Source organism: Botryllus schlosseri, chromosome 10 (genome assembly GCF_051294905.1).
Source record: "Botryllus schlosseri isolate E-star chromosome 10, Bs_hap1, whole genome shotgun sequence".
NCBI lineage: Eukaryota > Metazoa > Chordata > Ascidiacea > Stolidobranchia > Styelidae > Botryllus > Botryllus schlosseri.
In genome coordinates this window covers 19,663,518-19,688,286 of record NC_137245.1, presented here as the reverse complement: position 1 = coordinate 19,688,286, position 24,769 = coordinate 19,663,518, and the positions used below count along the sequence as shown (strand labels likewise).

Here is a 24,769-nt window from a genome sequence, read left to right as displayed (position 1 = left end):
TGACTATCAATACCATAATAGGAAGTGCTGGCATTCAAGATAATGGCGTCAGACATATTGCGTTAATGAGTTCCGTAACACTGGATAATTTGTACTTGCTAGTAAATAAACTTGGCAGCCTGCGTGAATACTGTTTAATCGGCATTGTTTGCGCATAGAAAATCACCGGTGTTCCTGGTAGGTTATCGCTTTCGGTTCGCTGTCTGCTATATTCGCACAGTCGCGCTGAAGGTACGACGCTCGAAATTGCGTCACACGCCTTTCCGCTCTTCGAAATAAAGAAACGTCGGAGCGGCTGAGTATCTTTTTTTATTTATCGAGGGCGTAGAGAGTGGTAAAATGCGTGGATGGTAAAGGTAATCAAATCGTGCGTCACGGATCCGGTGCAACTCTACAATATGAATGGCGCGATTACGTTGGAATCGCAAAATCATTTCGGTGTTTGCAATCGCAAAACTTTGATTGTTCGTCATGCTGCAATGAGTCTGAGTGACGTAGCCTATTTGCATCCGAGAGCATATCATACCCAAAGCGATTCGCCCACCTAGCAAATATGTATGTTGGGTCGGACTTTTGGTTTGTGTTCAACTGCAGATTATATTTCGGTCTCAGATTGTATCGATTGACCGCTCGACCAATCGACAACGTGAAATTTGCGCTAGTTTTAGTGCTCGAATCAAATTCTGGTTTGGGACACATCCTGAATCCTGATTCTACGACGGTCACAGAGTCGGTACCGCTGCAAATTAACGAATGAGTATAGCAACATATGCCTACTGTTCAGTTTAATCAAAAACATCGCATGGTTCACGTTCACACCACGGAAAAGATTATTCAATCATCCGCGTGAAGGTTCTTTCCACTCGTTTCGGACATCACTTTATTTGTCCTATTTCTCTTTTTTATGGAATTGAATATGCAGCAGGTCAGAGATCGCCAACTCGAAACGGGTCGTGAGCCACTTTTCGAATTTCGCACAGGCCGCGGGCCGCATGAATTCAATATCGATAGAACATGGGCGACATAAATTAACAACCACGCACAACGCTGTGCTCTCTAAGATGGGCGACGGGCATAGTTACCACAATAGAGACAATATCAAATAAATATATATGCAACAAAAAAATATTATTTTCATCACTTTCATTCTATTTTTAACCATGAGCGGCGCACGATACCTGACAAACACTTTTCAGCGGCTAAAGAATAGATAGTGCGGTTAGCTAGACATGGTGCTTGCTAGAAAAAACTATCTCCTATAGCAGGGACGGGAAACATCCGGTCTGCGACGGGATTTTGTCCGGCCCGTCTTACATGATAATGTGACCCGCCGCTCCAGTCTGCCGGGATTCCCCACTGTTCGCTTACTACAGCGCGGGGTTGTAATGACTCGAGTCACGATTTTTTGATGACTCGACTTGACTCGAGTCATTTTCTCAAAATACGAAAATGTCTCGACTCGAGTCAATTTGTGTATTGACTCGACTTGAACTCGAGTCATTGCGCATGACTCGAACCAAGTCACATGACTCGAGATTCAGCCAGCCAAGACCAACATTTCATTGTAATTTCGAAGAACAGTAAAGTAACCACCCTATTGCGATTACGTCTATTGGTACTGGTACTTGACAATGCGACCAGAAACTGTTAAAAGTGAGGAAAAATAGTATATTATAAATGCGAACCATTCGATATCACCAAACAGAGTTATAAGAGTGGCTTTAACAAGACTTTTACTGGAAACTGAGCAGTCAACACAATGACTTGGACTCGGACTCGAGTCATAATACAATGACTCGGACTCGAACCTCTGCTCGATGACTTGGACTCGGACTTGACTCGGTGGTCAATTGAAAATGACTCGACTTGGCTCGAGTCAAAACCGTAAAAGTGAGAATGACTTGTGACTCGGAGCTTTGTGACTTACACCGGTTCTCAACCGGGGGTCCGCGAAGCCTCAAAATAGTTGATAACCTAATTTGTATTACATTGAATTCGAAAAATCACGAGGCAGGTTCGCTTCATTACATAAACTCCAGAGCTCACATCAACAGAATGGCCACCCGAGATGAAATATCCTACCGTGCAGACTCATATTAATTGTGAAATTGCCAATGTAGCCTACTGATACAAACATTTTGCTGTTTAGAGTTGTTCTGTTGGGGATTGTTGAAAAAATGTTTGGATTAGTAAGGTCAATCACGGTGACTTCGAAATGTTTGGAAAAATCCATTCTCTCCTGTGATATTCACAACCATTATATCTACACACCAATTTTTGAGAATCTAGGCTCAATTGTTTATGAAATATCGCAATTTTAAATTCTGCATTCCGTAGCAGCACCTTAGGGCCTTAAATACGATTTATTACTTGTTTAATATGATTGAGGGTGAATTGGCGAATAATGTATCATTTCAGCAATCCGGCCCGCCAAGTACTTAATTTTCCTATATCTGGCCCGCCGACTGGAGAAATAGCCAGCCCTGTCCTATAGTAAGCTTGATCTTGTTGGGAAGCCCCAAGTCGTTAGTCGCCCCAAGTCTATTACACGTCAAGGCAGTGCCCCCATTCATATGAGCTCATTCTTCCTCCATGGAGTGTTATTACCATATAGCTGAAGCCGTATCAGCTATTGAGGAATAGTGATGTTGGTATATTCTCTATATTGCCCAAGCTCCACCACTTAATATTGCGCATCCGTGAGTAGTGCGGCGTTAGTTGATACCTTATTTTGAACGCCCTCATTATATATAAACTTATTCTCATTTTTTAACAGACGAAGTCGCCGTTCTAGCGTCCCATCTCCGACTGCTGCGCTTTGACGACTTTTCCGCGGGGCTTCTGTCGCTCCATCGTGACGTACGGGCTCTGATTGCACAGTTGTTGCCCACAATTTGGTGCGACGCGATGTTTAGCAACGATCAGCGTGCCACCGGTCCCGAGTCGACCGCAAACAGTATTGTAGCCGCAATGCAAAGCAAGCCGAGCGCGGTGGAGGACTCGAACCCGATGTTTTCCGGTTAGTGCTTCCGCGTTATCAGCGTGTATGGCTATCCAGGATGAATTTTTTGATTTGATTATGATTTTTTTTTAATTTGAGGGTGAACGTGACGTCATGGATCCGTGACGCCTTTCATCTCCATATCTATCACAGTGGTTATTCACGTTTAGTAACACGGGGAACAGTTACTCTCATCTGCAAGCCTTACATTTCAATGCTGGTGTACGAAATGAACGCAGCATCAACAGAAGCGTTAAAAGGACAAAACCATTGAGACATGATTTTAACAAAAAACAAGGAGATAATAATGGACATTTGCTGCAAATCGATGTCTGTCTTGACTTCTAGCGAAACCTTGGGGCTAGTGTGAATCACTAATCTATGCAATGTATGCATACAAAAATTACGAATATGGGAATTTTCCTATACATTCAACACCACTTACTCCTGACTTGATCTTGGTTTGATTCCACAGGACGTATACTATTTACGTCCGCAGTTATCACGCCTTGCGGGTAGTTGGGCGCAATGTTCCCTACAAGCTGCGCACGTGCGCAAATGCGCAGTGATGACACGGTCTCTGCGCACAGAAAATCCAAATTCCGCACTGCACAAAATATCCCAAGTGATGACTTCTTTTTCTTCTTTTTAGTCGTTACGCACTGTTGTCCAAGGGTCTGCGCAGTGTGTTGGCGAGTATGCGCAGACTCGTCAATACTTAGAGGGAACATTACTTGGGCACTAGCATGTTGAGGCACTGGAGATGGGCCCGCATCGCTACTATGAGTGCTCATTGCTCACCGTATACTCGCGAGAAATAGATCTCCTGTCATAGACTTCTTTACCCGGCAAAATATACAATTTTGGTGTTACGCATTCACGGTGTTTCGACATCTATTGTCGTTTTGCATAAGGTCGATTTTGATTGCTGAGCTGTCGACTGATAGCGCGACCCACATTCATTGCAGGGTTTTAGATAAACCTGTAACCCTTACGATGAGACTCTGGATTCGACCTCGGTCGGTCTTTAACTTGCTTCCCATTCGCGTTGCAGCATGCAGTGGAACGCAATAATTGCCGCCGCATAAAACATTGTAATCTAGTATCGAATAATATCGATTGTACTTCTTTTCAGACTTGAGCATTTTCATACCTCCCAAGTTTGATGCGTAACAGCGTTTGAAGAGTTATCGGGATGAGTTTGGACGGTCAAGAGTTGGGAAACAGCCCCGAAAATTGTGTGGCTCTGTCAAACCAGCGGCGGATGGATGAACCTTTAGCGTTGTTGTGAATTTGTTCAGGTGTTGTAAGCTTGTAACGTCATCGCTGTCATTGCGAAATGTCTGGTTCGTGACTTCACATGCCGGAATTACAGCTATATGCCTCCCTGAAGTGTGTCTTGATGGTAGCGACATAGTTTGCCGGAGTAAGCGATTGTGCCATAGCAGCCGTCTGAGAGATAGGTGAACGATTTAACAGCAGGGATATAGTCGAAGTTGCTACTCAAGTGCAGAAGTGTCAATTTCGATTAGATATTGAAGATATAGAAGCCACTCAAGTGTTGTGTTTCGGATGCCCTGATGTGGGCTCGGCTTCACGCAGTTTTCATGACAATTTCTCTCCTAAAAAGGGATTCAAACGTAACCCGGAATTACACTCTACTTTACAAAATCAGAGGCGAATAAAGTAAGTAATTTTGACAAAAACAATATCTGTTACGTGGTGCTGGAATATATATATATCGACTTTTCAATTAGATAAAATAAAAAGGGCAAAAGAAAACAGGAAACAAAAGAACATCGAGATAATCAGTTTTGGGCTCGTGTTAGGCGTCTCCAACGTAGGCAGTCGTGGGCGTCTTCAAGCGACAGCCCGCGTTGAGCTAGATCAGTCTCCATTGTCGAGCGCCATGTTTTCCGATTCCAGCCACCTCTGCGCCATGGCTAGGCGGGAATGTGATTGATGATGGCGGCGGCTGGTTGCTCGTCTTGATGCCGCACTAGATGGCCGATTGGGCGGAAACGTCGTTCAGCTGCCAGTAGACGGCATGGGACCGTTCCTGTGAGTTCTCGCAATGCATTCGTGGATATATGCTTCGGATGGTGAATGCCGCGTGCATAGCGGAGGAGTGCGTATCGTGGTTAGCGTTGAGCGTCTTAGCCAGCTTCTCTGTCAGCGTGAGTGCCTCTATTCCGTAGAGAAGAACCTGCTCGACAGTGGCACGGAAGATACGGGTCTTGAGCTAGGTTGAGGCACTTCAATGGAAGAGGCTATGTAGCCGTCTTGCCACGCCCCAGGCCTTTGGTCGCCTCGCCTTAAGCGCCTTTTCAGAGTCAGTGACGTCAATACCGAGGTATACAAAACTCGTTACATACTTGAGATCGATTTTTCCCAGTTGAATTGGTGTCGCGTTCTCCGGTAGAGCTGGTATGGCCAGAACCTCAGTCTTCTTGGCGTTGATCTGGAGGCCAGCAAGACCGGCGGCGGACGCTAGCTGGTTAATGAGGCGCTGTGCCGATTCGGTGTTCGGAGCAAGCAAGGCTAGGTCGTCTGCGTAGGCAAGAAGTAGTCTAAAATGACCACTTGAGTTAGTAATGCAAGTAGGTGAAACCTACTTGAGTTTACCGAAAAAGTATTAGTACTGTTACTAGCCGTCTTTGTTTCGCAGTGAACGAGCAATGGCAGGTAGAGGCGTGCAACACAATGTCGTGTTGCCAGAGGAATGCATAGGCGTGAAAACTCTGTTAACAAAGTAGGCCTATGTCGTTCGCAGCGCTCACTGACATCATTTCTCGCAGAGAGCCTAATCGCCTATGGTTAGAGAGTTGACCGTGTTTGGTTTTAAATTAAGGTAGCATTTGTGGATCAGTCTTCAATTGGTGAAGTGGACCACGCGACAAGAGATGTCCCCATCTTGAACAGGGCGGTGTCAGTTTATCAGGGGTGGTCAAAAGTAGTCACCTTAGGGTTGAATTTGTTTAAAACATGTTTTTAGAGCCATGACGTCACGACTCTTTAATTTTGACGTTACAGTGACTTGACATTGACAATTAAAAATATAGGGTAAATAATATGACGAAAACGACTTCCGATCATGCACTATCGTAAACAGACCAAAAATATCTTTGACCGGACTACATCGTAATGCAGCATTTTTACGGTCGGCGGTCATCCTCCTCCTCATCATAACACCCTTTCCGTACCAATGACCTATATCTACTTGCTATAACACTCTTGAACCGACGAAGATTTCGTCACTCCACATCGTAGGTAGGCCTATATACGTCGACTATAATGGGTGCAAATCGTCCGTAGGCTACATGTGAGCTACTTGTTTCTTCGAAAGTATTTACGCAATTGTGGCATAATTATACATTGAATTGTATTTATTTAAAATACATTTGCTTTAAACAATGTTAAAAACATATTTTAAATAAAGTGCTCTAAAACACCGTTCGTTATAAATGTAACCCTAAGTCACCTACATTACTTATGCAGACAGGGTTGACATGCCGCACTAATTTCTAAGAACTTGTCCATATGTCATTTTGTCCGTATAAGGCCGTGATCAAGACTGGCCGTGATGACCTTTCTTTATCCTAGCCATCAGTTTACCAAAAGACAGTGGATAGGTGACATTCGGACTGAGCGAAAGTGATAAACTGTTTTTTGTTGTCATCAGTTTACTGACATCGCGGTTTTGATCTAACAGTCTTTAGTTTTTCATCCATGTCGACGGCAACACTGCCTGTAGAATTATAGTAATAACTTCATAAATTTCTATTCAATTGCAAGTAGAGATTGCTATTTTCAAGACGTGTCAAAACTACTTCAAGTGTAAGTAAAAACGAAAGGGATTAAAAGAACCCGATTAAGAAGTTTCGAAACGTAAATATGGTCGAGGATTCGTATACTTTCGGCAGTTAATTGCTGTGCGGCCAAAGATGGAAAATTACAAAATTTTTGCTTTGGCAAATTAGATTATTTAAAATAAAAATTATAGCTATACATGTAAAATATGCATTTTACTCCAAGTTCGATTAGAAATTGAACTACTGAATTTGTAAAAACAAAAATTACAAGCTCAGTTCATATCAAATCAAATTTCATTCTCGTAATCGTGGAAACGACAAATGCCTATACACACCAAGCTTACTTCGTTTCAGTATAGAAATTAAACATGGAACGGCAACGACCGATTTTGCAGCTTCGTTCCGCTTCGCCGGGGCTGGAGTGGAGAATCGTTTTGCGTAAGCGACTGTAGGATTTCTGGCAATCCAAAAGCCATCTTCCCGAGCGCAGAAATTATTGAATCTGGTCTTGATCGACAGCTACTGTTGTACCGATTCCGAAAATATACATTAAAATATTGATCAGGCACTGATCCACCTAGAATCTGTCCTCCAAGTCTGAAATATCGGCATTGTTTAGAACAATCGGGTAACCGCAACACATCATCATCATCATTGGTTTATTAGCAATTTTATCAGTTCAATACACCACAAAAAATGCGATACAATGAATAGACAGGAAGATGTCGAAGCGACTTGGATTTGTCAATGGAATCGGACACCCACCTTGGCCTAGGCGTAGTAAAGAGGAGGCATGCACACTGAATGAAAGTAAAAAATACAGTATAGAAAAAGAAAGCGACAAGAAATAGGGCGGCATGTCATGGGAAGCGAGATCGATAGGTCAGTCGTGGTCCGGTAATCTTGAGGATGGACTGTATTTATTTAGTAGTAATTGCTTGTATTTCGACTTGAATGTGGACATGCTCGTCGACTGTCGGATGGCCGGCGGGATACTGTTCCACACAATGACCATAACAATGAACCGTTGCGACTCTCCGATTGTTCGAACAATGCCGATATTTCAGATTGGAGGACGGATTCTAGGTGGATCAGTGCCTGATAATTATTTTACTTTATATTTTCGGAATCAGTGCAATAGTAGCTTTCGATCAAGACCAGATTCAATAATTTCTGCGCTCGGGAAGATAGCTTTTGGATTGCCAGAAATCCTACAGTCGCTTACGTAAAACGATTCTCCACTCCAGCCCCGGCGAAGCGGAACGAAGCTGCAAAATCGGTCGTTTCTGTTCCATGTTTAATTTCTATAGTTTCAGGCTATACATGCAGTTTTTTTGGAGTATTTTCAGGAAAACCAGATATCAGATTGGAATTAAAATTGGAGTATATAGAAACGTTTCACAAAGTTGTCCGAGTCTGTTGGCATATACTTTTGAAATTGCATGTTCACGACTAACGCAAAATGACTAAAATGACGTTACGAACAGGTGCGATATTCGAAAATATATTCACCCATTACTGTGATGGCTATATCGCACGCCATTATGACGATTTCACATATAAAACTGATGTAATAAAACTACTTTCTATTGTTCGTAATTCAAAGTGTCAAAATTAAAAACATACCGTAGTGAATATTGCAGGTAGGCCTATAAGCAAAGCCTACTTAAGTTCTTCGAAAAGATAGTAGGCCTAGTAGACTACTTAGTTTCTGACTAACTCTGCCTTCGGTGTTGATCACTATACGCCTCAACTGGCATCACCATGTTAACCTCACAACATTTTGGTCCCTATTTCTCATTGTGTCGACTCAATGCATCATACACCTCAATTCGTGTTTAATCGGATCATTTGGATGACACAGTAGCCTCGGGCCTAATATGCAAATCGTTCAAATATGCAAATCGTTTCAAGTGTAACGAGGGTCTGGATCTTGTAAAACGGTGGACCAAGGTTGCATTTTAACAAAAATCAATTGAAAAAAACATGTTTAATACAAGGCCCCTATTTAAAACATGTTTTTATTGTTATTTTTTTAATACATGACGTCACGAATATACAATTGTGACGTCAAAGTGGTTTGAAATTGACAATTGAAAATATATAGCTCCTTTGACGAAATAGGCTACCCGTTGAACCGAATATTTTGAGGGTTGCAACCATCCCATATCGTTAGACATCGGGCATCGGCTATATCGGGTGGTAATTGTCCGTACGCTCATGCGACATGTTTTTGGAGAAGTATTCACACAATTGTGGAATGATTTTACTACTTAAAAAACACAATTTTGATTTTTTCAATAGGCCTTTGTTTAAAACACTGTTGAAAGCGGTGTTTCTTAACCTTGTCGCCAGCGCCCTCCAGGGGGCAATTTAGATTTTGAAGGGGGCGGAAACGTTCGGCGGGCGAAATGGGGGCGCTGGGCTCAGGGCCCAGCGGGGGACTCTTATTAACATTCCACAAAATCTGTCAAATCTCGTAATTCTTCGTCCCGTTACGCGCGAAATATATGCTGACGATGTTAATAACATGTTTTCATGTATGCAGTGGTTTATTATAATGCATACAAAATAAATTGAGAGCATTTCTGGATCGCCAGCTTCCCGTTAAAATACTCCCATCGTGCTACCTCGGGTTGTTTTCCACAAAATGTTTCGAACAAGGTATTTTATCCCGCAGCGAACTGCGCGTCGAAATCGAAGAAAAAGCCACAGAACCACTTTTATGAGTGAGGGCCCTTTGTACAATGAAGATGCTTTGAATCTTTTGGGTCAAAATGATTACCTAAATATAATTATATTGGAGATCTACAAAATTGAATCTTCAGAATATTTCTTCATAGTATCATAAAGGATGATAATGTTTAGTGTTGTGACCCGCAACCTTATACATGAACGTTTTATGGAATGGAATGGGTTGTGTTTCTTTGGAATACATTCATTATTCGAATAATTCTTTGAACCGATAGCAGACGATATAGATAATATTAGGATCTTGGTTGCTTTCACACCCTATTTAGCGTCCACTTGCAACGTAATAATTTTATTTATTACACGAGCTTTCGGAGCTCCGCTCCTTCTTCAGGTGTTCGTTGATTCATTATTCGAGCAGATGGCATGAGCCCGTATTCGATGGTTGTTATAACAACATTGATTCGATCCCGAATATAGCACATACAATTATCGTAGCCTTAATTAGTCGACTGGTCTTCTGGTACGATTCAAGCTATTTCCAATAGTGAAGTCCCAACCCGAAAAGACCCACCGGACTTGGAAATTTTACCCCATGTTCCAACTATACCGTCCTTATTTTTGTGGTTGGGGGCGCCAGACCCAGGCAATTTTTGAAAGGGGGCGCTGCAGGAGAAAAGGTTAAGAACCACTGGTTTAAAACATGTCTTAAACAAAGTCTTTTAAGCAACCATTTGTTTTAAATGCAACCCTAAGTGAGCCGCACACGAGTGCAATGCGTGCATGCATAAATGGGCAAAAATATATAAAGTCGTAATTTTGTTTATAGTAGCATGGTTTGCGTGTCTGTGGCGATTGGGCATGTTTCCGGAATAGTTTTACGAAATTGGGTCCGGGTAGATCTCAGCGGGGTGCCATAATCATTTTGTATCATCATTGATAGAAATTATGCAAAAAAACAATTCCAAATAATACAGCAACAACACCAATGTCGCTCTTCGGCGATGTCCCTTTTGCAGTCGATTGGAAAGCGGATAGAGTGGTTGGTGTGACCGCATTCGTAAGGACAGCAGTCACATCAGAAGTCTCGTTGGTGAACTTCGTGGTTTCGGTCGCTCCAGGCAGATTACATCGATTCGTGGAACAGCACTTCGTTGCGCGACAGTAATCGGGTGAGGCGCAATCAGCTGATCGAACCTTCCCGCCCATTTCGAAAGCCTGAACGATTGAAAGACATTATATTTATATCTGATATCCGTTCATAATTCAGGTTGTTGACACTGTAAGCATCAACTGTGTACGATCGTGATCTGCTACCAATTGGTGGCATTTGTTACGTCGACCTCGCTAAGAAAGTTTTGTCTCACTGTATGAGTTCGATCAATTCTATTCTAGGAGAATTGAGATAAAGATGCTAATCACAATTTTATGGAATTATGTAAGTTGAAATCCTGTCTGGGTTGTGATAATAGCCTACAGGATGGTCCGTAACGAATTACTTCTACTTTTATAGGGTAGGCTACCCTGCTCTATGTAGATTTCTCACACTTGCACCGCACTTGATCAAATGGATATGTTTTTGATTTATAATAGTCGATTTGGGATGAGTTTGCATCACTTTTTGAGGGACCGTGACGTTAACTGAATGTATTTTCCAAGCTTATTCCTCTTTGTAAGGTAATTGATCATTTTACACTAGTCGCGAGGATACCTTTTGCAGTTCAGCAAATAGCCACCTTCGATAACCCGCTAAAATCATGCGCATCCTCCAACAAATCTACTTTTTGAAACAACTAACTCCAGTAGTTTTCATTTTCTTCTTCGACAGTGCTTTTGACATGTCTTGGGAATTCCTACGTTTCCTTGTAACTGAGCAGAAATTCGTGTCACTACTTCTACTTCTACTTGAGTAGCAACGCTGTCTGCTTTGACCTCCTATCCAATTACATGCCGAAGAAATACTTTTGAGAAGCAACCCTTGCTGTGGATGCTGCATGTTCATTGTTCATGTTCATCCATGCAGACAGTGTTATATCATATGTTGTATCCATTCGGTCACATTACCATGCACAACTCTTTCTCTTTGCATCTTCTAAAACCAGACGCAGGGCAACTCGACGATAAGCAGTAACATTCCAAAGTTCTGGAGCCGTTCTTCGTCAACCGTGTCACTGATCGCCTTGTCTGCATTTTTAAGTCGCCATAAGTCCGTCGACTTCGGTATTTGGCTGTTGAAAATGAATGGGAATTCGTTTGATATGAGTTTCAAGATCGGCGGCGCGGTCGGCAGGTCTGTAAATCGGACTTGATATCATGCTGAAAGGTCTTCCTATAGCGCGTGCATGACGCCGAATACATTGCTGGCCTATGGCCTATTTCGTGAATGTGTTGATCCCATATCAATCTGAGGCATGTACTAGAGATTTTGGCAAATTATCCAGGAAATATAACAGCTCTTCGATGGGTCCTAAGGAACCTTATATTGACGTAAATCAGACCAATTGCCATGTTCCAACATATTTTGCTATAATGCCAACGATAAATAGGGACTGAGCCTTGTCTTCGGTTCGTCGATGTGAATAGGCTAGCCTAAATACCACATAATATCTCTCAGGACCAGAGCGGCCAGTAACAAAGTGCTTAGGCCTACTTATGATTTTCGACTGCTTCCGGTGCTATACTTTAACAGTTTTTTGAGGCAAAACAAGCACCCTATAGCCTACTCACTACTATAGCCAATGCTTTTTATATTGTGCCAAGTAAAAAAGTTCTAACATAGAATTAAAGCATTTTGCGAGTGCATGAATAAATCGTCCCTCGATATAACATAGGTAGTTCCAGTATATAGATTAAACCTACTTATCTCCGCGTGGCAATCGATTGTACGAGAATTATGAGTGTGTCTTAACCTTTTTAGCGCTCGCAGCCTATACCCCTTCGATTTACAATAAAACTATTGTCCATTTTTAACATAACTGCGGGCCATTTTATCACTATATTCACTGACAAACACACTCTTTCCGTACCGGGAAGCCCAGGATTATGCAACTCACTGAGATGAGATGAGCGCGCCCGAGAGTAACTGTGGGTGGTATGGACATTGGACAATGGGAAACTGTTTAGGAATATCCGTTAATTAGTAGTACTCTCTGTGCACCAAAGTCATATTTATCAATAACTAATCACGTCGTTCGCTGTCGTACATTATTGTACGTACAAGGTGCATTCAATCGAAAATCCTCGCTAACGTCATCCGCATGTATTCATTGTTATGCAACAGTGAGCTTTCCAACTATCCATACAATCAATCAAACAACGAATTGACCAATTATTCAGACACACTTGTTGAGAGCAGTTATTAACACACATTCATACGCGTACGTACAAGGTCGATGAAGTTTTAAGCCCCTGCCATATCGCTCCAAAACGAAGTACGATTATTTGGACAAGAAATTGTCCTGTACGATTCTTCTCACTGATTGTATCTGTCCCAGACTTCGTTCAAAATGTGACTCTGCTATAGCGTGCATAACGTATATCGGGCTGCCAATAAATTGGATCACGGCATAAAGTATATACCCGACGCGACAATCTAGTGACTGGTGTGCATAGTGCAATGAACCCAACAACTCTTTTTTCGGGAGTAGGCGGGTTTTAGGGGAGCGTTCGATACCCAGTTTGCGGTCAAGAGGGGCGTTAGGTAAAAATATTTAAGAAACACTGCCCTAAGGGGTCCACGGAACCTTGGTTGAAACCTATGATTTATCGCGGTAACTGAATATAGGTTATATAGTTTACGCCGATTTTGGGCACCTTTAATCATGGGATACATCACGCATTTTGGAAGTTGTCACGCGCAAGTAGGGTTGCATTTAAAACAAATGTTTATTTAAAACAAATATGTTTAAAAAAATGACCTGTTTAAAACAGGTTTTTTATTGTTTTTTGTTTTGTTTTTATTTCAAGCAATAAAGTCACGAATACTCAATTGTGACGTCATAGTGGATTGGCATTCACAATTGCAAATGTAAGGTTAAGCTTGCTCCTTTGACGAAATAGGCTTCCAACCCCTGTCATACCAAAAATAGATTTAACCAGGACTTCATCGTCATGCAGCATTTGTTACGGTCGGTGGTCATCATCATCATCAGAACATTCATTCCGTACCAATGTTCTATATCTACGTACTATAGCTGTTGAACCGACTATTTCGAGGGTCCCAACCATCCCAATCGTATACGTCGGCTATATCGGGTGGTAATCATCCGTACAGGCTCATAGCATGATTGTTGTGAAGTATTTACATAATTACGGCATAATTATACAACGTAAAAAACACAAGTTTTCTTAAAAGGCCTTTGTTTAAAACACTGTTAAAACATGTTTTAAACAAAGTGTTTTAAACAACCATTCGTTGTAAATACAATCATACGGATAAGACTGCGATTAACTATAACAGTGGTTCTCGACCTTTTTGTCTTCGCGGAACCATTCGGAAAGTTACGGCGCAGACGGCGGGTTTTAGTTCACATTTTTAGATCAATTATCATACAACTAGTTGTCATCGGTCTTGTGCAAATATTAACTTAGGTTAGTGATAAACAGCAACAAAATGGCTTTTATTGAAAATAACATCATACTATTTATGTATAAATTGGGAATATTATTATTATTATTTCAAAGCGAATTTTGTAGCTGCATTTCTTGAAATACGCAGTCGTGTTTTGAAAATCCGCGCCGTTGGTTTGATATGAACGAGTGCCATTTCCACAAAGATAGGGGTGGTTGCGAATGTAATAATAACGCGTAACGCCTCCGACGACACCGTTGGGTATGATCGCAACATATATAGCACTAAAATTTAAAAACCTTTTTCAATGTAACATGTAACGTACAGCCTAGTCATTTTTATCTATAGCATCGTGAAGTTGAAGTTATGTAGGCTATATTACAGGAGAGAATGGATTCTTGCAAACCAAATTTTTCTAAAACCCCAACAAAACATCGCTTAGCAACAATATGTCTGTATCAGTAGGCTATATGGCAATAGCAATTGAAATGAGTTTGCACAGAAGAATAATAGTTCATCTCAGACGGCCATTCTGTTTATGTAAGTCCTGAAGTTTTGGCAGTTATGAAGCGAAATTTATGCCTCGTGACTTCTCTAATTTAAAAATAGTACACATTGGGTTATCAACCATGTTGCAAATTTGGAGGTTTCGCGGACCCCTGGATGAGAACCACTGAACTATAATGGCGAGATATCTATACGGGACAAAGTAACCTATTTCTAAGACTGTTTGAGCAATTTTCGAATCTGTCGTTTTCTCTTTAATATTCATCAGCATCATTCGCGGGGAGGCTATATACATTCAATTCAATGGTGTGAAAGGTTTTTTCTACGAATATTCACCTCTCCAGCAAACCCAGAAGGAATTACGACTCCTGAAGATTTCCAACGTCGGGAAATGCATGCTCACATTGCCCACAGCTACCCCAACTATCTACGTTAAATGCTCCTATATATTAGCAAATTCAAAACTTTTCAGTAATTGCGACACAAATGCAGCTTGTGCTGTCTATATTTTGATCAGTGACTGTAACGATCAGTAACTATAGCTCCCTCTTGAAACGACAATGCATTATCCTAGTCGTAGGTTAAAATTTGAGAATATCCACTTCATTGCCTTTTTGCAACTTCTACCGGAATATTTATTTACACCATGCATGTATATCGTGGCTGACCGGCTAACGATTGCATATACAAATTCGAAAATGTCGATTAGAAGAATATTTGTTCAGCCTTAAAGTAAATTTTTCAAGGAAGAATTCTTATATGATTCTGCGATGATTTTGCGATTGTCAAAGGTTTAGCATACAAAAGGAAATCTGAAACGAATTCGATGGAATTACAAGTAACATTGAAACCGTCACGGCGGGTGAGCAGACCACATATCTATTACTATTAATTTACGCCAGCACTTCGATTTTCGAAATGCTAGTTGCTACCGATACCGAATATACTCTCAAAAAAGGCCTCTCGAGGAAAGTGTCAATATAGTGCTATGTTAGACGACGATCTGACATACCAACCTCGATTAATGACACAGGTCACCTCGTTTACACCACTTGTCATATTATGTTATATTCTGTTACATTGCATTCAGTTTGCAGTGTGCATGGTGCATGCCTCTTATTTACATCTTCAAGGCCAAAGTGGGTGTCTGGTTAAAAGACTACTCCAAGTACTCCGTTCCTATATGTTTATTGCATTGTAATTTCGCGGTGTCTCGAATTAATGCACTGATATAGGCCTACTTGGCGTCACGGGGAACAAATAATGGATTTATCAATTAATGCGTGAAAAGTTTCATGCGGTTTAACATTCGAGTGAGCACGTAAGGTCCAACAATAAACTTAATTCGTATTGTATACAATCCCGCCGATGACATAAACACAGCTAAAAAATTCATCCTCACCTGCCAAGAATGTTGCATCCACAGTGATAATTATTGTGAAGAACAGATAAGGTAAAATCAAAACATTTTTAGTCATATTGCGAAATAAACCTGTAACTATAACTTATAATTGCTGGGTCCACTGAGCTGTTACCCAGATTTCTATCTGATTCACGCAGGCTCTATGCGCTTTCTACCACTGCAGACAAAATCTCTTGCAGTTTAATTTATATTCGTGGTTTGCAATTTCCTATCCATCAAGCTTCGGTGCAGTAATAATTGAGGAAATTGTTGAAGAGTGATATGTAGGAGCAGTCGATTCTAAGATAAGTTTTTTGTGGTTTCATTCTCAGCAGCACAACTCTCACATGAGATGCGAACCGCTGAGAAGGGGATTTTAACGATAGTTTAGAATGAAGCAGTCATGGAGATGCGGAAGCGGATGTCCGCATATGCACAAGTTTCCTATTTTCCTAGCATTTTACTGGCGAATGGAACTTTTGATTAGGCACGCTATATTGTAGCCCACAACATAATATTGTGATCAAGTTCTGCGGAAGAAGTAATTGTCGAGAGCCAAATTCGCAATTATCACAAAAAGTATATATAGGGTAGCAATCAATATTCGGATCCACATCAAGGAAAGTAGAAGTATGAAAAACGAAACAAAACGCTTCAATTCAATTCAATTCAATTTATTGCTAATAATTTCATCATTTCAATACACCACAAGACTGCGATAGGCCTACTATGAAAGATAGGAAGGTGTCGAAACGACTTCTCTGCAAATCTTTGTATTTATACGAATCATGATGACGTATCACATGCTGCCTGCGCCGGAGCCAACATGTCAATTTAGGAGCGGCGGTTCAAAATGTGGGTATCGGGGAGTTTTGGCAATGGTACAACGTCACCGATTCAATGTGGCGTAGCGAACACCAATGGCGACACAATGAGAAAGTCGAAAAGTTAGGAGTACAGTACCGTATAATATCATAGTGTCTTATATGGTGTAGACGTAAAAGCAAATCTTTCGGCTCAGCGAAATTGGTGCACGTCACACTTTCCATTTGATCCAGGGCAAATTGACGGTAATTTTTGACCGGCTTGTCAAGCATTAAATTTGTTAAAATGGGTATCAATCGAAAGCTATCGTGGTACTGATTGCTAAAATCTAAATTTTATTCTGCTCGTGGTCCCGGACCCCCCAAAAAATCAGCCGCGAATGTTACATCGTAACGGAGTTTGGTACTACAACCCTACAACGCGACTATGTCGTCTGAGAAGCTCAGGAGCAAGTGCGCACGAGAGTGAGAGTGTGAATGCTCAATCGGTTGCGCAAGAGTGGCCAATACGCTTGCGGTTTGAGCTGCTTCACACCTGCTTCCAGACGGCATGGTTGCTGCGTCACAATACCAAACTCTGTTACAATGCAACATTCACGGTCGATAAATCCTAATTCTTTTCACGCTATCGCCAACACAATTTACAGCGTTTATAGCAGAAGTTGCTCTGCAATTGCAATCAATACTAGTTAGACCTCTAGTTTACCGAACCATGACCTGACATATCGATCTCGCCTTTTTAATAATAATTTTCAGAATATATTTTCATCTGAACAATGCGATAAGACACAATGCGATGCAATGAACAGACAGGAGGATGCCGAACGACCAGTTGCGGTTGCAGTAGCGGCCTCTTAAACTGGCGTCCACCTCGGCCTAGTTCCCGATTTCACAGCTCCATTTTAAATGTTATAGACTCTATTCCACGGCTCTTTCTTACTCTTTCCATTCCTTGTGAGTACGCTCTTTCATCGGGACATTTTCTGAACTTTTTTGTCGCAGTAAGAACAGCGACGCGGGGGAAGAGAGGGGACCAGAATAACACCCAACGCGGAATCGAACCCATGCCGCCTTCCGGCGCTTATCGCCACTACTACGCTAACTCTCTCGCCTTCCGACACATGCCACCTTTTTTGTCACATGTCCTTTTATATTATATTCTTTTAGTGCCGGATTGCAGAATCGATACATTACAGCCAGTTCAAGATCAAATACCGCAATTTTCTTGTTGAAAAATACTGAAACAGTTATAATTTGTAATGACTGTGATGTAATACTGTTCCACTTGCTACACCTTGCTGTGTTGTTGTTGTTGTTGTTGTTGTTGTTGAAATATACTGTCATGGTTCATGATTTGCAATGACTGTGATGTAATACTGTTCCACTTGGTAAGTCTTCATTGTTCTTGCTATGATGCATAATAGGGATGGTGTGAGCCTCACGTTCACACCATCACATGTGAACCTCGGAAATTTAGAGGTTCGCGTTCTCAACAGAACCTTGATAGGTTCTGCACTGTGAATATTACAATTTTCACTTCATTATTACATCTTTGGTTCGAATTCATTGCATTTCAACTGCTAACCACTCTATGCGATGCTAGCTGAATAAAAAATCAACACAAAACGAGCACGCCCCTTCTCAAAAATTTTACTTGCTATAATTGTTACAAAAGTTTGGTCGAAATATCCAATATTCCGGTTGTGAATATTTAGTGACTCTCTGCTGTGGTATTGACCCGCAATCACACAGCATCACGAGCGAAATACACTACATGTAGTCAGCGAATGACGCTTATCCAACCAATAAAGGAGATTGATATCGTTTTCTGATGTAACAAATATAGCAGGTTTACTGTATCATTAAAATCAAATCCACGCGATTGAGGTGTTGGCTACAGCTGTATAACTCGTGGGGTAATATCAGTAGCAAATATAGAAATCTGTTTTACACTCTGCTCAATATCAATGTAGCAATAATCAGACGCAGAATGCATCGTCTGGTCTGGCCTAGACTTTTAAGATGTAAGCATATATTCCCTGGCAAGTCCTCGTGGAAATTGTCGGCAAAGCTTCGGAAGATATTGATTTTATGAGATATTATATCATTTGATTGCCTCAGTTGATACATTTAGCGACGTTTAAAACGCCAATATGTACTTCAGCATTGTGGCATTATGTGACCCGAGTCATGGCTAGGTATCGTGTACCTGTACATGTACATTAATATAGAGGGTTGCCATACGTCCGGAATTTCCCGGATATGTCCGGAATTTCACTGTTCAAACTAGCGTCCGGGAGGAATTTCTAAAATATGCCAAATGTCCGGAATTTTGAAGACTTGACGTGGGCTCATAATTCTTTCGTAAATCAACATAAAAACAATATTTTTTGGGAATATTTATGCTGATGCATAATATTTTTCTTCGCGCTGAGGGCGATTTACTATCACATTTATTGACTTTAATATGCAGACTACCACCATCGCAAAAACTGCAATAAAATATAAATAAAAACAACCTTCATTTACTGGAATAAGCCTAATTGTGATCGCAATTATAGGAGAACGGTAAATTCCTAGAGATCGTTAAGGCTGTTTAAATGCTTTATTCAAAAATAGTGGTTCCAAACGGGGGGTCGTTTGCCTATATTCTGGGGTTTGCGATTATAGGCCTAGGCCTATATAGGCCTAGCCCGTGAGTAAGTCTGGGCAAAGGTGCTGACTTCTTTAAGTAATCAGCTCGTCAAACTTTGATCTGGGCCACGGAACATTGTCAAATTGGAGATGGAGTCGCGGCCATAAAAGGTTGGAAACCACTGGATGTGGGGTGTTTATAAAGCTCCGTGGTGCGCACCGGCATATGGCTGATAAAAAATCTAATCGGTAGGACATGAACATGACTGAACGATGTGCAATTACCAGGCCTGTTTATTTTTGGATATTTGGTTTTATTTTTGGAGATTCTCCAAAAATAAGATTTGAAAACATCCTTTTTTTGGATGATGTTTTTTCAAGTTTTTTAGTGAAATGCATGAGTCAGAGCAGTGTAAATACTGTTAAAACAACCAGGAAACTCACAAACACACACAAAAACAGCATGTGTGTGCGGGAGGGGGTCTCCGAAACGCTAAAAGTACTTCCACTTACTGGAAGGATCAGAGGCGACACGACAAGGGTTAAAGAGGCGGCATGGTATGAAATTGTGCGAGTGTGGTGCGGGCGGGACCTTGTGACGTAGCCCGAATACCGCCACCTCTACAACAATAACTTCGTCCACACGATGATGGGACTGAATGGCTACCTCCAACGGCAACAGGACTTGATCCAGGAAAAGAAAAGTATGTGCCCCAAGTTTGTAGACACATGTTGGTTGTCAATTAAGAAGACGACCACTTGGTTGACTATAGACACCGTACCAAACTCCTCGGGGTTATAAACGATAAAAGTCCGGCCTGTGCACCTCCGCTGCATTGGTGGATCCAACTTATCATCCTCGAGCGCATGGCCATAGAGCTGAGCACTACCGTCACAAAGATTCAGGGACTTGGTCATCTGATCGTGGAGCATCAGGATGAGCCCCATCGCCTGGTCGAACGCCTTCGAGCTCGGTGCCCGCTGAGGACTGGGACAATGACACCTGCGGCAAGGAAGGTCCTCTGGTCAGAGGGTGCTGGACTATCAAGTTCACTGAGTCACGCAATTTTGTGGAGGATCAGAGTGTGCACTGTGCAGTCCTCGACCTTCTCGAGAATATCGACGAAGAAGAGAAGCAGTCCACGTTCGAGGCAGCCAGGATCCTTATAGCAGGGCTCATCGACGGCATAAAGAAAATTGAAGTTGCCGACAATGAAAGGGTTCTGCCCTGTCTACCACATCAAGTGGTGCAACCTCGTTGGCAGGACAGAACAAACACTTCTTGCTCTTTTAGATTCTAATAATATAAGCAAGAGTGATACATATATGTAAGCTACTTCATTTGCAGCTCAGTGAATTGATCGACAAACACCGGGGTGAGCTGTCGAACAAGTGGACACCTGAGCAGATACAGAATATCGATGACCAATTCCATTCCATGTCTGTCTGATACAAAATGGACGTCACTTTCAATCGCATTATTGATGAGCGACAGTTCTTTGGACCCACATGGCTCAATGTTTCCCACAATTGCGAAGGTCGAAGCCGATTTCTCGAAAATCAACTGGGAGAAAGGTCTCTACCGGGCGTCACCAACTGATTTTTATTTGGATGGCATTCTCCAGGCCAAAGACTCTGTGACGAATATTAGACAGTTAGACCAAGATCACTGATGATGTCGATGTGTTGAAGAACATGAATACATGATAATAACATACTTTCGGTGAAGTTTTCTATGTAGTATTGGGGCTAAAAACACCTTCATTTCTTATTTTTGGAGATTCTCCAAAAATAAAATTTGAAAACATCCAAAACTAAGCTATTTTTGTTATTTTTGGAGAAATCCAAAAATACACATGCCTGGCAATTACGCTCCCTGTATTTTCGGACTCATCATCCTCCACCAGCTCTACCGCTAACTCTGATCATGTGGGCGGAGAGTAGTATCTATATAGTAATATATGAAACGACCAGTATTATTGACAGAATTCATTCAAATAATTTAACGACCAGATGCATATAGAAACCGGATTCATATAGCAAGCACCCCCCCCCCCCCCCCCAGAAGCAGCATCGATTATCCTATAGTGTGAGCTCAAAATCATTGTTTATTTGGGCGGGAGGGGGCTGAACATATGTGCGTTTGGTCCCGGTTACACAATGCACAGTCACATCGTGACCACCTCTGGACTATGACCAAAGATTTGCTACTCTGACGTCATAACTCATTTTGAAATCCACTAGTGGGCGCTAAAGAGTGTCCGGAATTCGGGTTGCTGAAATATGGTAACCCTAATATAGGCTATCACTTCATTAAAAGATAGGGCTGGAATTAGCAATATGACGTCACGTGACGTCATGAGGTTCACGTTCGCGTTCACACAGAACTCCGCTGGGTGGCGACTGAATCTAAGACCTTCCGGTCCCCCGTCGTCTCCCAATCCATACCAATTTACATGTTGTGTTTGTTGGTGAGATGAATAAAAGCCGGAGGTGGTCAAAGTAGTCAAGAAAGCTACTCAAGTAGAAGTAGAAGTAGCGACGAAAAAATCTACTCAAGTATGAGTAGAAGTACTTCTTCGATGAGCCACCTAAAATTACTTGAAGTAGAAGTAGAATTGACTGATATTAAATCTACTCAAGTAAGTAAGTAGTTTTTAAAACAGTCTCAATTCGTTCGCATGGACTGTCACAAGCTGCAAATTGAGCTATGCGGAAGGTGCAGAAAGCTTGATTCGTATTGATGCATGTCAGGAGTTATCAATTTTCGACAGAATAAGCATTCTTTCGCATCATGGGATGCTAATTATAGTATTGATATGAAAATGCGATACTGACCCTTTGTTTACTACAGTGGTTCTTAACCTTGCCCTTGGGGGGCGCTGGCGATTTTGAAGGGGGCGGTAACGCTCAGGGGGCGATATGGGGGGCGCTGGGCTCAAGGGGGCGATATGGGGGGGGCGCTGATGAAATATGGCTTCGCAGTAGATGATGTGGTAGTAGGACATACCCTTGATGAGTATTCAGAACATATTAACATTCCACAGAACATGTCAAATCCCGAAATTTTTGGTCGCACTACGCGACTAGCCTATTATAATCTGCAGGTAGCCTATTATAATCTGCAGCGCACATCGTGTGAAAAGCGAAGAAGGAGGCGCTGTATATCAGTTTTGAGAGTGCGATCTCCCTTGTACATAAAATAAGTTTGGAAGCTTTGTGCACGAAATTAATAACTAAATACATATGTATTTGAGAGATACAAAATTAAATCGCCTGAATATTTCTTCATCGTACCATAAAGGATGACACTATCTTGTGTTGTGGTTCACAACCTCACACGAACGTTATAATATATAATATGAGTGCTTTGTTTGGAATACATTCACGTTAAAATTAATAACTGGGTACTGTACTAACTTCAATGTGAGCAGACATATGCACCCGATTCTTAGTTGATCTACTTATAGTTACACAAAGCACTAAGACAAAATCAAATACCATTAATTTTCCCGTATTGCCAAACGCAAATGTTAATTTGGGATGGTTCGAACCACAGCCCGCAGGGTATGAGATCGTGCCCGATTGTTGCTATAACAACCTTGATTTGACCCTGAATATACCACACACAATTATGATACGGTTTATTTTAGTCGAATGGTCCTCGATCACGACTAAAGCGCGAAATATTTCCAATACCAAAGTCCCGAAAAGACCGACTGGACTTTGACCTCTTACCAGGACCGAAACTGCTGCAACCCAAACCTCCAATCGGTGAGCTCGAAGGATGCCCTAAATTATTTCGCTCAGTAAACATAAATTAGACATCTTGTTTTGACGACTCCCCCACGGAAGAATACGCATAATTATGGTAAATAGAAAGAAGCATTTCGGCGTCGGCCATTACCACGCCACGATGCACGAAGACATGTGAAGTTTCGTTCAATATGGAACTCCGAGAAGTGTGCCAAAAAGATCGTCAGCGAGAAAATCTTAGCCGAATGGGATTGCCCTTATGTTGACCGTAAACTTCGATGTATATAAGTCTAATTGTCCATAGGTGCTTAAATCGCTGATGCCGAATTATCATGTCGTCGCAATCTGCACCCCACAGGACAAAAACATCCATCGGAGAAAATTATTTGCCAGTGTAGAAATACCAATTTTGAATCGTGTGCTTACTTTACTTCGATACGTTTATGCGTTTCAATATCTTTTGACTAGTACAAGTCAAGAGGTAACAAAATAACAACATGTAACGAATTGATTGTACCAATGGGCACGCCCGAAATGTTCAATTATTAATTAAATGACCTTCCTTTTCCAATACAACAGCTCACTCAGCGCGACTGGTAAATTTTATTACGTGGGCTGAGCGGATAAAAACTTTATAGCGACATATATATGCAATTACCACCTATTCCTTCGTGCATTATAGAAAATTGTGGCGCCTAGGGCGGCCAGGTCACACAAACTTTGCTGACAATCGAAATAACGCAACGGGGATCTTGGGGGCGAAGCTCTCAAAAGTTTGGTTTATAACGCAATGGGTGCGCAAGACGATCATTTTTAGGGGCCCTACAATAGGAGGTGTGGGGGGGGGGGGCGCTGGAGCACGAAAATTTTTCGAAAGGGGGCGCTGGAGGAAAAAAGGTTAAGAACCACTGGCTTACTAGAAGACCCCGTTTTAGAGAATGTCATGGCATGGTACCCTACTCAATATTATAAGGCACCATTGGGCGAGGAGGAACGCGGAGAAGTTGTATCGGATACGGTTTCAACAGTTTGAGCGATTATTATACGTTAATAACAAATATTGTGGATCGTAAAAGTTATAATTAATGTAGCTTTATTTTCAGAAAATAGAGGCATTACTACACTTGTTTCTATGCTTCAACATGTATGTTCTGCAAACAAAAGAACTGAATGTAATTAGAACTCAAAGTATGATACTCGGAATTGAAAGTGAAATACAAATACAACTTCTAAAAAGCTGAAAATACATTTCATGTCTTTTGTCCATAAAAGCTTCAAAGGTGACCTGCTAAAACAGGTGTAACGTTGAAAAAGCCGGATTTTCCAGATTAGCAGGACACACCATGGACCGCTAGATTACAAAATGATAGGTAATTGATAGATTGCGAAACGGTAGCTTCAAACGTTATTGTGGTTCATATTTACTGCGATGAAATATTTTATATGGGCGACAATACGGTGTGAGCGGAACTTGACTTTTATGAACATTAAATGTTGGTACTCCGTGAAAACAGCCCCGAAATTCCTCAGGCTATCTTTCGAATTGGGGGATTAGACTACTTTTACTTGACA

General features: G+C 41.5%; 2 protein-coding genes across 2 annotated transcripts in view; one reads left to right on the top strand and one right to left on the bottom strand.

Annotated features, from left to right (window-relative positions):
* Positions 1 to 4,393, top strand: part of LOC145447997 (elongator complex protein 1-like) — a 43,079-nt gene extending 38,686 nt beyond the window's left edge. The window contains exons 27-28 of the mRNA XM_080326306.1: positions 2,777 to 3,019; positions 4,137 to 4,393. Coding sequence (XP_080182432.1) covers positions 2,777 to 3,019; positions 4,137 to 4,174 — 281 coding nt within the window. The 3' untranslated portion in view covers positions 4,175 to 4,393. The remainder of the gene's footprint in view (positions 1 to 2,776; positions 3,020 to 4,136) is intronic.
* A 4,946-nt stretch (positions 4,394 to 9,339) lies between these two features.
* LOC145448677 (uncharacterized) lies at positions 9,340 to 16,193 on the bottom strand. Its single transcript, XM_080327148.1, has 3 exons — positions 15,984 to 16,193; positions 11,569 to 11,732; positions 9,340 to 10,722 (listed from the first exon to the last, which is right to left on the bottom strand). The coding sequence occupies exons 1-3, from the start codon at positions 16,057 to 16,059 to the stop codon at positions 10,438 to 10,440; spliced, it is 525 nt and encodes a 174-aa protein (XP_080183274.1). The 5' UTR covers positions 16,060 to 16,193; the 3' UTR covers positions 9,340 to 10,437.
* Positions 16,194 to 24,769: the final 8,576 nt, after the last annotated feature.

Coding starts and splice junctions, on each gene's coding strand:
- LOC145448677 (XM_080327148.1), bottom strand. CDS start 16,059: ATGACTAAAAATGTTTTGATTTTACCTTATCTGTTCTTCACAATAATT. Junction 11,733..15,983: donor GGATGCAACATTCTTGGCAG/GTGAGGATGAAT, acceptor CATTTTCAACAG/CCAAATACCGAAGTCGACGG. Junction 10,723..11,568: donor AAGAGAAAGAGTTGTGCATG/GTAATGTGACCG, acceptor TCAATCGTTCAG/GCTTTCGAAATGGGCGGGAA.